The sequence below is a fragment of the Pteropus medius genome, unplaced genomic scaffold, assembly GCF_902729225.1.
Source record: "Pteropus medius unplaced genomic scaffold, Ma_sr-lr_union100, whole genome shotgun sequence".
In the NCBI taxonomy this organism is placed as follows: domain Eukaryota; kingdom Metazoa; phylum Chordata; class Mammalia; order Chiroptera; family Pteropodidae; genus Pteropus; species Pteropus medius.
The window spans coordinates 15,469,718-15,483,682 of record NW_024349799.1 but is presented as its reverse complement, the minus strand read 5'-3'; the positions used below and the strand labels follow the sequence as shown (position 1 = coordinate 15,483,682).

The window sequence follows — 13,965 nt, the reverse complement described above, 5'->3', positions numbered from 1 at the left end:
TACATAACCAGGGATACCTGTATTTTTTGTGGACTAGAGAAATAGATACATGATGGAAAGAGAATTGGAGGCACTGGCTTCAGCTATCAGGTGAATTATGCATCTAATGCATAATTTATTCTTATTTATATGGTGTTTTAAATAGACACACACACACTAGAAGCAAAGTACCAAAATCTTAATTAACAGTGACTAATTCTGAAAATGGAAATATGGGTGATTACTACCTTCTTCTTAGAACTTTTAAAATTGAAAACACACTGTGGTAACATTATTCTAGTAAATTTAAAATGGATTATATACCCTTCCCTGTTCTAGAGGGGTAAAAACATTAAAAAAAAAAAAACAGTTCACAGAGCAAAAGATAGGAAGATGATAAAAATTAGTCTATACTAGTAAATATAAATTGGCTAAACTCTATTAAGCAAATCTTTCAGATTGGGCCAAAAAATTTGAAATCCAACTATATTCTGTTTACCAAATTGACACCTATAACAAAGTGTTTGGGTAAGACATGTCAGGAATTACAAGCTAATCAGAGTATTAGTATTAATATTGTCAAGGTCATTAATATAACTTTCCTCCCACTTTTCTAAGTTCTTCTGGCTAGGCTAATAATCAAATTCACATAAGACAAATTCACATAAGAGAAAATGTCTAAAATTTATTGTGGTTGTACATGTGGGGCTGCCATAAGAATATAGCCCCCAATGTGACCCATTGGGCAATTGAAGCTTGTTTGCCATTCTGGAGCTAAGGAGAGGAGGGGTTTATGGTTTGGAACTTTGAGGACAGGAAGGCAATTCATGTGGAGATGGAAAAGCAAATGTTTGGTAAATAAATGTTTGCTGGATCATCTTTAACAAGGGGACCCAGAGAGGACTTTGAACAAATGGACCTTGCTAGGTTCCTCTCTGTCTATCACACACTAGTTAATATTAAATTATAGTTTTTTGTGATGATATCTTCTCTCCTGGAGCAGATCTGCTCTCTAAATTCCCTTTAGGCAGTTAGGGGGAAGGTTAAAGGTTTTCCCTGAGTTTGTTTCTTAAAAAGAAGCAGCTTGTCTACGGCCATGCCACCCTGAACAAGCCCAATCCTGTCTGATCTCGGAAGCTAAGCAAGGTCGGGCCTGGTTAGTACTTAGATGGGAGACCGCCTAGGAAGACCAGGTGCTGTAGGTATACAAAATAAAAAATAAAAAAAAAATAAGGGATTGTAAGCTGACAAGGTCCTTGCAATCTGTGAGGTCAACCAAAGGTTGCCTCACCTAAAAGAAATAAAATGAAATAAAATAAAAAAGCAGCTTAAAATCGTCAGTATCCCAAAATCACATTTTGGAGTGGCAAACTCTGAAGGGTGCCCCCCTTGAATATGAAACAGTAGAACCCAAGGTAAGATATCTAATAAAATAAAGAAGGCTTTTTATTTTTGTAAAAGAAATTCTCTGCACTGAAATATATCAAACTTAGCTCTCAGAAACATAGAGATTGTGTCTACAAAACAAAAATGATTTAGTATACAAGAAAAAACTGGCAAAAACTCCATTATTGTGGAAAACTTTAATATACCACTCTGACTTTGATCAAACTCTATTAAAAATAAGAATCTAGAAACAAAGATAACATAATAAATGAGGCAATTCTGTAGATATAACTATCAAAACTTGTGTCCTATAGACCAGGAATGGCAAATTTTTTCTGTAAAGGGCCAGATAGTAAATATGTTGGGCTTTGCAGGCCATATAATCTCTTTTGCAACTACTCAATTGCTACTGTAGTGTGAAAGCAACCATAGATAATACACAAACAAATGAGGATGGCGGGGTTCCAATAGAACTTTATTATGGACATTGAAATTTGAATTTCTTATAATTTATCACGTCATAAGAATTATTTTCATTTTTTCCAGCCACTTGAAAATGTAAGAACCATTCTTAGATCACATCTGTACAAAAACAGGCAGCAGTCTGGATCTGGTCCACAGGCTACAGTTTAGAGTTTATAGTCTGCTAAATACAAAAATTTGGCAAATCTAAAGAAAAAATCTAGGGAAGCAACCGAAGTGTCCTAAAATAGATAATTAGATAAAGAAGCTGTGATACATATATACAATGGAATATTTTATTACTCAGCCATAAGAAGAGATGAAATACTACTGTTTGAGACAAAATGGATAGACTTTGAGATAATCATGCTAAGCGAAATAAGCCAGACAGAAAAAGTTGAAAACCACATGATACCACTTATGCGTGGGATATAAACTTAAAAGCAACAAACAAGCAGGACAAACAGAGACTCATGGACATGGACAATAGACTAGTAGTTACCAAAAGGTAGGCGGGGAGGGAGGTGGGGAAGGTAGATGAAGTAAAAAGGTTCAGATATGTGGTGACAGAAAGAAATCTATGGGCGGTGAATACACAATGCAGTATATATATGCCTTACTGTTCAATTGTACTCCTGGCTTTGCAAAATGAATGGAAGAGAGTTCTAGGTTCCCCCATGCCTTGGCACAGTATTTACTGTATTTACTGTACCATCTCTATGTTTCTGAGAGCTAAGTTTGATATATTTCAGTGCAGAGAATTTCTTTTACAAAAATAAAAAACTTACTGTATTTCGTTAACTAATGTCACCATGATAAAAATAAATAAACCGTAATCTTTTAAATTAAAAAAAAAAAGAAAAAAAAGAAAAAGAAATCTAGGGGAAAAAACTCCACAAAATTAAGAACAATGAAGGAGATAGAGCCAATCATATAAATTCATTTTTAACTTTTTAGAAAACAATATAATTTTAAACTATTGAATTTGAAAATATTAAGTAAACAACTTTACAGAAAAATGTAGATTGCCTAAATTTTTCCAGAAGGAGAAAATAACTTCAAAAATCTAGTAATTGTAGAAGAAATGTTTTAAATTACCAAAATATTTCCAGAAAAACAAGCCAGATCTACTCTTTTCCATGCTTGTTCTTTCAAACTTTTAAGGAGCATATTTAGCCACGTTTTTAAAAAATAAAGAAGAAAAGAAAAAAATCTTTCAAAGGCAGATCCATTTTATGCAATATAAACTGTGCCAAGGCATGGGGGAACCTAGTACTCTCTTCCATTCATTTTGCAAAGCCAAGAATAAAAGCTATAGACCAATCTCATTTGTAACTATAGATATATAAACCCTGAGTAAATCCCTGCCATATCACACCCAGCAGTTTATTAAAGGAATAATAATATGACCAAGTAGGGTTTTTTTCCCAGAAGTGCAAGAGTATTTTAATTTGGAGGGATATGAAAGAAGGCTTGGATAAATGTGGAGACGTGCCATGTTCTTAGATGGAAAGACTGAAAACTATAAAAATGGCAGTTTCCCCACATTAACCTAGTCAGTCTAATGCAGTTTCAGACAGAATCACAATTAGATTTTTCTTGGAATTTGACGATGATTCTAAAGTTCATCCTGAAAAAGGGGATGAGAATAGCCATTTTGTTTTAAAGAGTATTGAAGGGGCTTGGTACTATCAGATTTCATATCAGCTATGAATTACAATAATTAAAAACAGTATGGTACTGATATGATAGCCCTCAAAAGTATTAGATTCTTATTTAAATATTTTTAAATTAAGCCACAAAATATCTAGAAAAAGATGAGTGAACATTTATATAGTCTTAGGGTGAGAGAAGCTTTCTAGAGTATATAATACCAAATTTAGGAAATTAAAAGATAGCTACATTTAACCTGAATACCAAATTTCAAAACACTATAATCAGTAAAGAATATAGAGAATACAGGTGAAAGATGCTTGAAGAAATTAAAACATTGGACTGAGTTGCCATTCCGGATGTACCACTAACTCTCAGTATGAACTTGGTCAGGTCGCTTAATGTCTGAGTGTCTCAGTATTCTCATAAAGATAAAAGAGAGGACTGGATGAACCTCCAGGCTTCTGGGGAAGATTAGTTACAAAAATGACCCCAACGATTTCTCCCATCCTATATGTTTGTCCCTTTGCAACTTGACATTGCTTTTTCTCCCATGAAGAGGTGGGGTACTCTTTCCCCTACCCTTGAATCTGGGCTAGCCCTGCAACTTACTTTGACCAATGGAATGCAGTGTAAGTGACCTTATGTGATTTCTGAATCTTAGCTGTATGAGACCTTGCAGCTTCCATTGTCATCTTAAAATGATAATGTGGGCATCTGAACAAGCCGGGCTAACCTCCTTGAGGATAAAAAACCATGTGCCAAATGAACGCAATCATAAGAGTGATCTCAGGCAAAACCAGCAGGAAAACGTTCAGCTGAGCTCAGGCAGTTGCTGGCGCACAGCATTGTAAGTGAATGAAATAGTTGCTGTTTTAACTCTCTCCATCTCCAGAAACTCATAATCAAAAATTAAAATTCGAATGACAAAATGAGAGAATGTTGCTAGCATCTATACAACTCTTAAAATCTTTTCAAAATATCCATAGTGATGAAAATGTTCTAAAACTGGATTATGATAATGATTGCACAAGTTATATAAATTTCAAAAAAATCCATTGAATTAGTACACTTAAAATAGGTGATCTTATGGTAGATAAATTATATCTTAGTAAAGCTATTAAAAATGTACATAAGCAAGCATTTTAACAGAAATAATGAAGGTGGTCTGGTCTAACCTTTCTCTAGTAATTGAAACAAGATAACCATTTTTGCCTATCAGAATTGCAACATTGCTTTGTTGGTTTGGTGGTTGTTTTTATTATTATATGCATTTTAAGTTAGGATGTAAGGAAATGGCCAAGGTACATTAACTGAAAAGAAGTAACTTACAAATCACTCTGTGCTCCATATTGCCAATTATGTCAAAATTTCCATAGGTAGGCTAGAAAGAAGACTGCAGGAAAATGTACCAATATGATATACCTGGATGATAGGCTTGTACTTGACTATTATTTTCTCTATAATTTTCAGTTTAAAATTTTTTCTGACTATTATGCGTTCCTTTTGGAATTTTAATTTGTTTTTTTAAATAATAAAAATAATTCAAACGATTCAAACATTTTTTATATGAATATTTTTAAGGCACTTGATCCATATTGCAAAATTTCCCTCCAGGAAAGTTCTACCAGTTACACGCCCGCCAGCAATGTTCACTTTCATTTTTTATTTTAATCTAATTTTGTTTTAGTCTGCTCATATTTCTAATCTTGTCATATCCCTTTTTAATATTTCTTTGGGGTTCCAACAACTCCTAATTTAGTATTCTCATTGAATTTCATTAGCAGCTGTTTCATTAGTAGCACAGAAGAAGGATTAAAGTGTTAACTAGGATAGACTTTGACAAAAACTCGTAAAAATGTATGTTATTATCTTTGAAAAAATCCTATTTAATCAAAGTTCCTCAGAAATCTGTCTTTGGTACTTAAGGGACAGAATTAGCCACTGATAATATTCTAGACCTTAGTTTGTGTGGTTCTATCTCAGTGGGAATGCACATGATGTATCTGGATTCATGTCATAACAAGGCTTAGTGAGGTTCTGTGTAGGTTCAGATCAATTCACTACCCTTTGCTTTCACTCTTCAACAACCAAGACATCTACCTTCAGTTTGGGTCTTTGATCATTTGATATACACACAGATTTCTTGTTTTGTAAAATATCTACCAGAATAGATATATTCTGGAAGTATTGTGAATAAATCCTTTTTTCTTTACTTGAATCCCATTTTAAATGCACTTGGGATATTGGCAAAGTACACTTTTGGTAAAAACAAAAAACTGTTCCCTCTTTTTTATGCATAAAATGTCACATTAAATTTGATTGATAAGGTGCATACATACATACTCTCACTTTCTATTATCTCTACTAATAGATGACTAATGCAAAATATTGAATATTTTTTTTAAATCAATACTTAATTTTTTAGAAATAATTAAAGACTTAACTCTGATATACCCCATTCAGTTCCTAGGCCTACTTCTGTTAGAAGATAACCTATAAATAATTCACGAAGCTGACATTACTCACTGTATTGTGATGATTTTTTCTGGGAAAATCTTAGCAGCTGTTCTAATATAAATTGCCAGTTATCAGTAGTTGGGAATGCAAGTCAACTTTTAATTATGCGGAGCCTGATTATTCAGACCACAAACTGTTCGTGCCCTGTACTGCTCCTTCCTGCTGCCTACCTTTTAGCATTTTCACTGCTCATTAGCACGTATACCAGAAGGGAGACATTAGACAAAGAGGGGGAGGAAACTAAAATCTGTTAAGCACTTAGGAGAAGCTCTGATGAAAGATTTCAATACAATTTGTAGAATTGTTGACTAAAATTGAGTCATTTGGATTCTCTGTGAATTTTATATATTTTATTCTTGTCCTCCATAGCAACAGATAATAGAATGGTCTTCAGAGAGACAATATTATTCATATATTTCATGTTTTCCTTTCTAGAACATTTTCACATGATAGTTCATGATATTTTCTCTATTCATTATCTTTGTACCGAGACTACATTATTTCTTTAGAAATTAGTGTATTGAGATTCTTTGCATCTACAGCGATACCACAATTATCTGATGCTTTTTCAGTTTTCCAGAAAACTGAAAGTTTCCTTTTAAGTACCAATATCTTTCATATTTATCCAGTTTTGCTGGAAATACAATTTCCTCATATAACCAAGGCCACTGAACACAATTTAAGCCTTTCTGGATGCTCCAGCTTATCTCTGTTGTGCATGTTGCTGAGATATGTATAGCTATTACAAAAACCCATGCAGATATACTATCAGTCTTAGGAACCTCTGGTTAAGTGAAATGTTGTAGTTGTAGTAAAATTTGAGTAGTGCAGTATTTTTGTTTATTCTAAGGCTGTTGTTATTCTTGTATAAGTTTTTTGCCTCCTTCTCCAGCCTATCACCTATTTCTTATTCGGTTTCTGGACTGTTGTGGGCTGAGACACTGAATAACCAAGCCAGTTAGAACTGTGGCTAAAATAAGAGCAAGTAGGCCTGCAAAAGAGTAAAAGAACTCACATGTGAAGATAAGTGAATGAGCTGTGGTGCAAAAATAGCCTCGCTGCTTAGAAGGCTTTTTTTTCCTTCCTTCCTAATATTCAATCACATAGATAAATTGCTGGTTAATTGTGTTTCAAATAAGAGATTGTTTAGGACATGAGACTATCTTAAATAAAGCTAGTCCAGAGTTGAGGTTTTTTTCAATAAGAAATACTGCTTACTGATTTTCCATAAAGTCGAGACAAAGGACAGAACGAGCAGGTAAGCACAAGAACTATTGATTTTGTTAAATATATAATCCTGTTTAGTTTGGAGTAGTAATTAGATTACTTGTTCTGTTAACCAACCGAAGACCAGTTAAACAAAAGAACTTAAACTATAAAAATCTTTGGAAAATAACCTCAGCAGATACTCTGGTTTCTGTGTCCTTAAGAACGTTATGAAACTGTCTGCCTAGAAAGCTCTCTACTGATAATTCCTTTTTTATTATTTTTTATAAATTTTAATCTTTGTTTTTTTGTGGTATTGAGACACAATTGTTAGGTTCTAGGATTCTGGTGGACTTTTTGTGTGTTCATTTGCTTTGCTTCCTGGGGACCAGAGTTTGTTGTGAGTCATGTTCCATCTGATTTATAATGGATCCGGCTGTGGGGCTGTGACTCAGATGGGCTGCAGGCCCAATTGCCCAGCTCATCTCCTGAGAAATGGATGGTGAGACCAGGACTAATGTCCTGACACATTTTTCCTTTTTCTTCTTGCATTTTCAGAATCTAAAGAGAACATCATTACCAACAGCAAGCAGGTTCGCCTTGCCACAGGCATCTTCCCTGTTGTCAGCCTTCTGAACCATTCCTGCAGCCCCAACACCAGCGTGTCCTTCATTAGCACTGTCGCCACCGTTCGGGCATCAGTGCAAATTGGAAAAGGGCAAGAGATTCTCCACTGCTATGGTGAGCCATCCTTCCTCGCTACTGCCTTCTCTTGTCCAGCAGAAAAGGACAGGGTGAATTAGAAAGAGCAAACAACTGGGCAGGTGCCTTCACCTGTCCAGTGTTTGTTTCTTAGAAGAGGCAGTGCACACTTAGGAGGGAAAAAAAGCCTTCTTACTGGGCCCTGTTGTCTAAACTATCATGTATGCCACTGCTTAATTCCCACAAACTTTGTATTCTGAAAATGAGTTAGGAACAACTTTTCAGCTTCTTTTTCTGCCTGTTCCTACAACTTGGAAGTTTATTTCTATATCTAGTTCCACAAATGTTTGAGTGAAGGGTACCTGTAACATGATGAATAACTGACCAGACCCTCTCCTAAGCTGAATTTTTTAAAGTAATGCTTGACTCTCTCTTGCTTTAAATATTGGCCAAGTGTGATCTCACTGCAGGGCCTCACGAGAGCAGGATGGGTGCTGCTGAAAGGCAACAGAAGCTGAGATCTCAGTATTTCTTTGACTGCAGTTGTCCAGCTTGTCAAAATGAGAAGCACAGAACCACTACAGGGTCCAAGTGGGAAGCATTCTGTTGTAACCGTTGCAGAACACTCATGCAGGTGAATCTCTCTTCTCCCTTCTCTTCCTGATTTCTCCTGGAGTTCAGTTATCCAGGCAAAGGCCATAAATCTTTAGGAAGAAGCCATCTGGGCTTATAGGTGTTGATAGCTGTACTCTCTCTTTCCTTTCATCCCACCTTCCTCACTCATTGATTTACTCTCTGCAGGAACCACAGAGAAAGGTTGGACTTAATAATTTTTCAAGAGAAAGATTTGCAAGAGCAAATAACAGAAATTCCCACGTAAACTGGCTAAAGGGAGGGGGGGAAGACTGGGAATTTATTTGCTCAAGTAAATCACTAAAAGGTCCTAAGATAGGAGTACTTCAGTTACAATTTGATGCAAAGGCTCATAATATCACCAAGACCCAACTTTTCTCTCTACCTCCCTCAGCTCCATTTTCTCTGTTAGCCCCATTCTCAGACAGACTTCCCTCTTGTGGCAAGATGGCCAAAAACATGCTCTGGTCTAACAGCGGTCTGCGCAAAACTGTTCTTGAATTTCAATGACCAGATACTTGTGGCTAGAGGAAAACGAAAGCAAATAGTTTTCTTCCAGCCATTTGGGCCAGAGGAATAGGCCAGATCTGAGCCACATGTTCACCCCCTCAGCTACCAGCACTTGACTATGGGAGGGTGGGAGAGGATCCTCAGGAGAAATCAGGTTGCTATTGGCAAATGAGGGCATAGATACTGGCATTTAATAAACAGCAAATATCTATCTCAGTGATTTTCTCTTCTGCCAGGGAATACAGTATTCTTAGGGGAACTGTAAGTGGAATGTAGAGCTGGTTTGTTGGAAAGCTAAAGTTACAAACCCAAAGTTAAATGGGGGGAGGCCTCACCTAGCATCTTTTCCTATTAGTTTTCTTATGGCTTTTTCAGAACCACTAGAAATGTGTCTGTCAAAGTCCTGGCCCCAAAGAGAGATGCAAGAAGGGATATAGAGCTGGAAAAAATCGTGAACTGTACCAGTTTAATTTTGGTTGTAAAAATTAAATCTCGGGGAAATTGGTTGCTGCTTTCATTAGAATTGCTGCTGTCAAACCAGATTCAATCAGGCTTTGGTCAGGTTATATTATCACAGGAGTCTCTTTCCCCTTATAAGGTTAGAAGCTATGGAGTGACCTTATGACATAAGCATATGTCAGTATTGCTAACTGACTCTGGTATAGAAATAAAGATAAAACTGACTTCCACAGGGAGATGACGTGCTGAGCTGTGGCAACACATCTTGTACAGAAGCAGTGAGCAGGGATCACCTAGTCTCTCAGTTACAGGATCTTCAGCAGCAGATTAAGATGGCCCAGAAGCTTCTCAAAAATGGTAAACTAGGTGAGACTGGCTCCTTGCTTTGGTCCTCCAGCCCCTTCTCTTTTATTCATTCAGATATCACCTTGGACTCAAGGATACTAAGAATTGACTTAAGAATTAAATTTAATTATCCCCATGACAGCCACAAGATGGCTGTGTAGGCCAAGGAGACCAAACCCTAACCAGCTCAATTTCTGTGGTGTCCTTGAAACCAGGGGAGATGATTTAAGCCATAGTTTTCATGCATCAGATAGCTAAGTTAGAGTATCCCATATAACTAAAGTGTTATCCTTGAGATCCATGATCTTTGTGGATATCAAGAAATTCAGTGTCATTTATTTTAATTCCGAGGCCAAATGACCTAATTTCCTAGAGAGATTGTTCTGCCCTCATTAGAGCCTCATCTGTCTTCTAGAGAGCAGTGGGGCCTGTGCCCAATGGATAAAAGTATCCTGCTTTTTTCAGAGAAGGAGTTTTAGAATCCCTTGTCACCCTTGAAAAGTCTGCCTTAGAGCTTGATGTCATGGGAATTTATTTACCCTACTTTATGAAAGTTGACCTTTAGCTTAACTTTCCAAGTCAAGGGAAATAATGACCGCAAGTAGAAACTCAGTAAACGTGGGGAGCCCTCACCCAGCACCTCTTTGTATTGAAAGAGAAAACATAAGGGCACAAAAGCTTTATTGGAACAAACATTGTGGGTTGGTCACAACCCAAGGAGACAAAGTGAAGTTTCCACATTCAGCCTGACTAATATAGAATTTAAGAGCTGTGTTCTCATTTCTAGGGCTGGGTTTGGGTCTATAATGAGGCCACTTTCCTTTGAATTGATAGAGCAAGCCATTCAGCTGTTGTTGGGGTGCGGGTATGATGCTGAGAGCTTCCTGCCAGCGGAACACAGTGTGGTGGGAGAAATTGAGGATGACCTGGCCCAGGCCTATGCTGCTTTAGGTATGGCATGTGTCTTCATTTTTGGCTCTGGGGAACAATTTTGCCTTGTGTGATGGTTATGACCCTGGCCTCATCTGGTTGGTTATCTCATAGTCTTTCAACTGAAGCAACTCTCCCTTCCATTTAGCTTTCTTCACCGAGAAAATGTTCAGCCACAGTTGATTGCGGTTCTTTTCTGGAACAAGATTTTTCTTTCTTTACAGGGGACTGGCAAAAGTCAGCTGCCCATCTCCAGAAGAGCCTCCACGTGGTTGAGGTTCGCCATGGGCCATCCAGTGTTGAAATGGGCCATGAGCTCTTCAAACTGGCCCAAATCTTTTTCAATGGGTAAGTCTTTCTCTTGTTTCCTAGCACTTCACCAGGCTACATACTGTTCTATCTTTTATTAGGCTCTTCTGTATATTACTTTTTTTCTATGGTGCTTTCAAGCATGTTGAAACTTCTTTATTTCCCCATTAAGATCCTTTCCTTCTGTTTTGCTGACAAACTTGAAGCTTTAGAATTTCCTCCTGAGGGATATGAGTAAAGCTCTTAGCTCTGAAGGGAGTTTCCCAGGGAGAACTGCCAAGCATCCCCACCACCCACATCATAGCAGTTCTTCTCAGTCCTCCTTGGTTACACCTCCCTTGGCACTCTCATTCTCAGCACCCTCAGCTCCAGGGACTCTCCCTTCTCCCTAGTCCTGTTCCTTTTAAAGCAGTTGCTTTCAACCAAGAGTAATTTTGCCCCCCAGTGGGCACTTGGCAATGTCTGGCAACATTTTTGATTATCATGACTCAGAGTGAGACCAGAGTTGCTGCTAAACATCCTACAATGCACAGGACAGCCCCTACAGCTAGGAATTGTCCAGCCCCAAAGGTCAATGGTGTCAAGGTTGAGAAACCCTGCTTTAAGGGTTAAAAGGAAAGAACCATGCTTTAAAGGTAAAATGGAAGGTTAAAAGGAGAGGTTAAAAGTAATGAGTTGATGCCTCATCCACTTTTGCAGCTGAAATCATTGGGAGGCCCTAATTTCAGTATTTCTGGATGGAATACCTCCAGCCTTGAAAAAGCTGCCATTAGTGTATATTGGTATGAGAAAGTGTTTGAAGCTTGATCCTATAATTATGAATGATGGGTGGACCTGGTACCTGAGACATAGAGACAGTCCATTTGATCAGAGAAGGAGACAAAGAGGTTAGATCAGGGGTTGACTTGGTTACCCTAAGATGAAAACTCCTGAGTAAACCTTGGGGTAAATATATGAGTAATGCTTTGAGATTTTCCTATTTCTCAGGATCCTGGAAACTATACTTTTTTTCATAACTTGGTTCTCAAACTCTGCCTTGCATTGTATTTGTGAAAGTTCTCTTATTTGCCCTTCTAGACTGTAAGATCCTTGAAGACAAAAATGTTCTACTTTATATTTTTCACAGGGTGTGAGTAGGCCCTCACTCAGTTAAGGTTTGCTTGACTGAATGAGTGAATTCACTCCCCTCATCTCCTTTGGTTCAGGTTTGCAATACCTGAAGCTCTGAAAACAATACAAAAGGCAGAAAAGGTTCTGTTGGTGCACTATGGCCCTTGGAATGACGAGATCCAGGAGCTACAAAAGATGAAATCCTGTTTATTGGACTTGCCACCCATCCCTGTGGGGCCTTCAGTGTAGGGTCCCAAGGAGACTTTGATCCACAAGAAAGGAGCCAGTAGAAGATGAATTAGAGGGATTCTGTTGCAGTTGAGCTGTCACCAGGAAATACAGGACTTGCCTGACAGTCACATGCCTAGTATATGAGGGGTGGGGAGGACTTGGAAAACATTGCAGTTGGAGATATGTTCACCTATTATTTTGATGAATGTTTCTTGAAATAGTTAACTGTCCTCTAGTAAAAACTCCCAGTTCCCAGAAAAGACTTAAAACTAGTATCTGGAGAGCGTAGGCCCTTTAAAAGGAATTTTAGCTCATCTGCAGGCATCTGGATGTTAGCCTGGGGTTTTGGCTAGACGCCACCTCACTAAATGATGATAGTCTGTTTCCCTGGAACATTCCTATGGTTTCTAGTAGTAATGAAATGTTGTGTACCACTCCAATGGGAGCTTAAACTCTTAGTAGTTGTATTGTAATTGAAAAATAATTATAAAGCAAGATCAGCGAGGCTCCTTACCTCTAGAGACACAGTTTCATTTATGATATCTAGCTTCCTCAAATCCTTTGTTAAAACTGGTGGAATATAAAATATGAATAGAAAAATAAATATGGGGCTATTCTATTGTCGAGAAATTTTTTCCTTGGATGGCAACTCTAAATTTGTTTTCTGCCAGTTTTCCAGTCCTTATTATCTGGCTTTCATTCTGTACTCTTGGGAGACTCACTGACCAAAATACTAATAAAATCAAGCTTATAGCAATGACTTTATTATCACATGTGCCTCCTGTCTGAGTTCTGTTTATTAGCAAGCCTGAAAAGAGATGACTTTTTTCCTACTAGACCTCCCCAAGCTGGCAAATAAAATACAGATTGCATAAGTACCAAGTAAGGAGGGAAAAAACTTCAGAAGATGCTGAGGGTAGGGCATTACTGCTTGTGGTTTCAAACTTAAGAGACAGAGGTAAGGGTTATAGTGCTCTTCTACCTAGATGTGTAGCAACAGTTTAGGCCTCATTCTGTTCAGAAGGCTGGGAGACGCTCTGGCTCTGAACCCTGGTGGCCAAGTGGTTGAGATGAGATAGTGGAAAAGAACACCAGGTCCACACTGCTTTGAGAGGTAGCCGACCCTGACTGTGCATGAGAAGTGCCCATTGGTTGCCACGGCATTATAATCAGGAAATGAATAGCCCTGAAGATTCCTGGCAGAAGCTTTTCAGGAAGTTGAGTATTTGGAACAGAGTTTGTACTCAAACATTTGAATGAAGGGCCGGCAGAATCTCATTTGTTTTCCTTTCTGCTAACTCACTCTGGCAAGGCAGTGGCCAGTGAGATTTCTTTGGTAGAGCTAACTTTTTCAAGAAGAAAAATTTTGTCCTGTGGATAATTTTGTAGTTATTCTGTTCCAAACACTTGACGTGTTTCATGTTCCTGAAAAAGGTCCTGTTGTACTTTGTAAAATAGGCATACTTCCTTAAAAGGAATATGCTTAGAATTTTTACATGTCAAGTTTCATTTTATGTGTACTTGAGAGCT

General features: G+C 37.7%; 1 protein-coding gene and 1 pseudogene across 3 annotated transcripts in view; both read left to right on the top strand.

The window, feature by feature from the left end:
* The window catches only part of SMYD4 (SET and MYND domain containing 4), a 35,162-nt gene that overhangs the window by 19,098 nt on the left and 2,099 nt on the right, over positions 1-13,965 (top strand). Inside the window, exons 6-11 of one of the 3 annotated variants that reach the window (XM_039886296.1) lie at positions 7,765-7,947; positions 8,379-8,542; positions 9,744-9,876; positions 10,690-10,806; positions 11,010-11,133; positions 12,300-13,206. In XM_039886296.1, coding sequence (XP_039742230.1) covers positions 7,765-7,947; positions 8,379-8,542; positions 9,744-9,876; positions 10,690-10,806; positions 11,010-11,133; positions 12,300-12,453 — 875 coding nt within the window. In that variant the 3' untranslated portion in view covers positions 12,454-13,206. Of the gene's footprint in view, positions 1-7,764; positions 7,948-8,378; positions 8,543-9,743; positions 9,877-10,689; positions 10,807-11,009; positions 11,134-12,220; positions 13,207-13,965 lie in introns of those variants that run through there. The other 2 variants (XM_039886298.1, XM_039886297.1) reach the window with 2 other exon arrangements.
* Positions 1,066-1,184, top strand: LOC120621202 (uncharacterized; annotated as a pseudogene).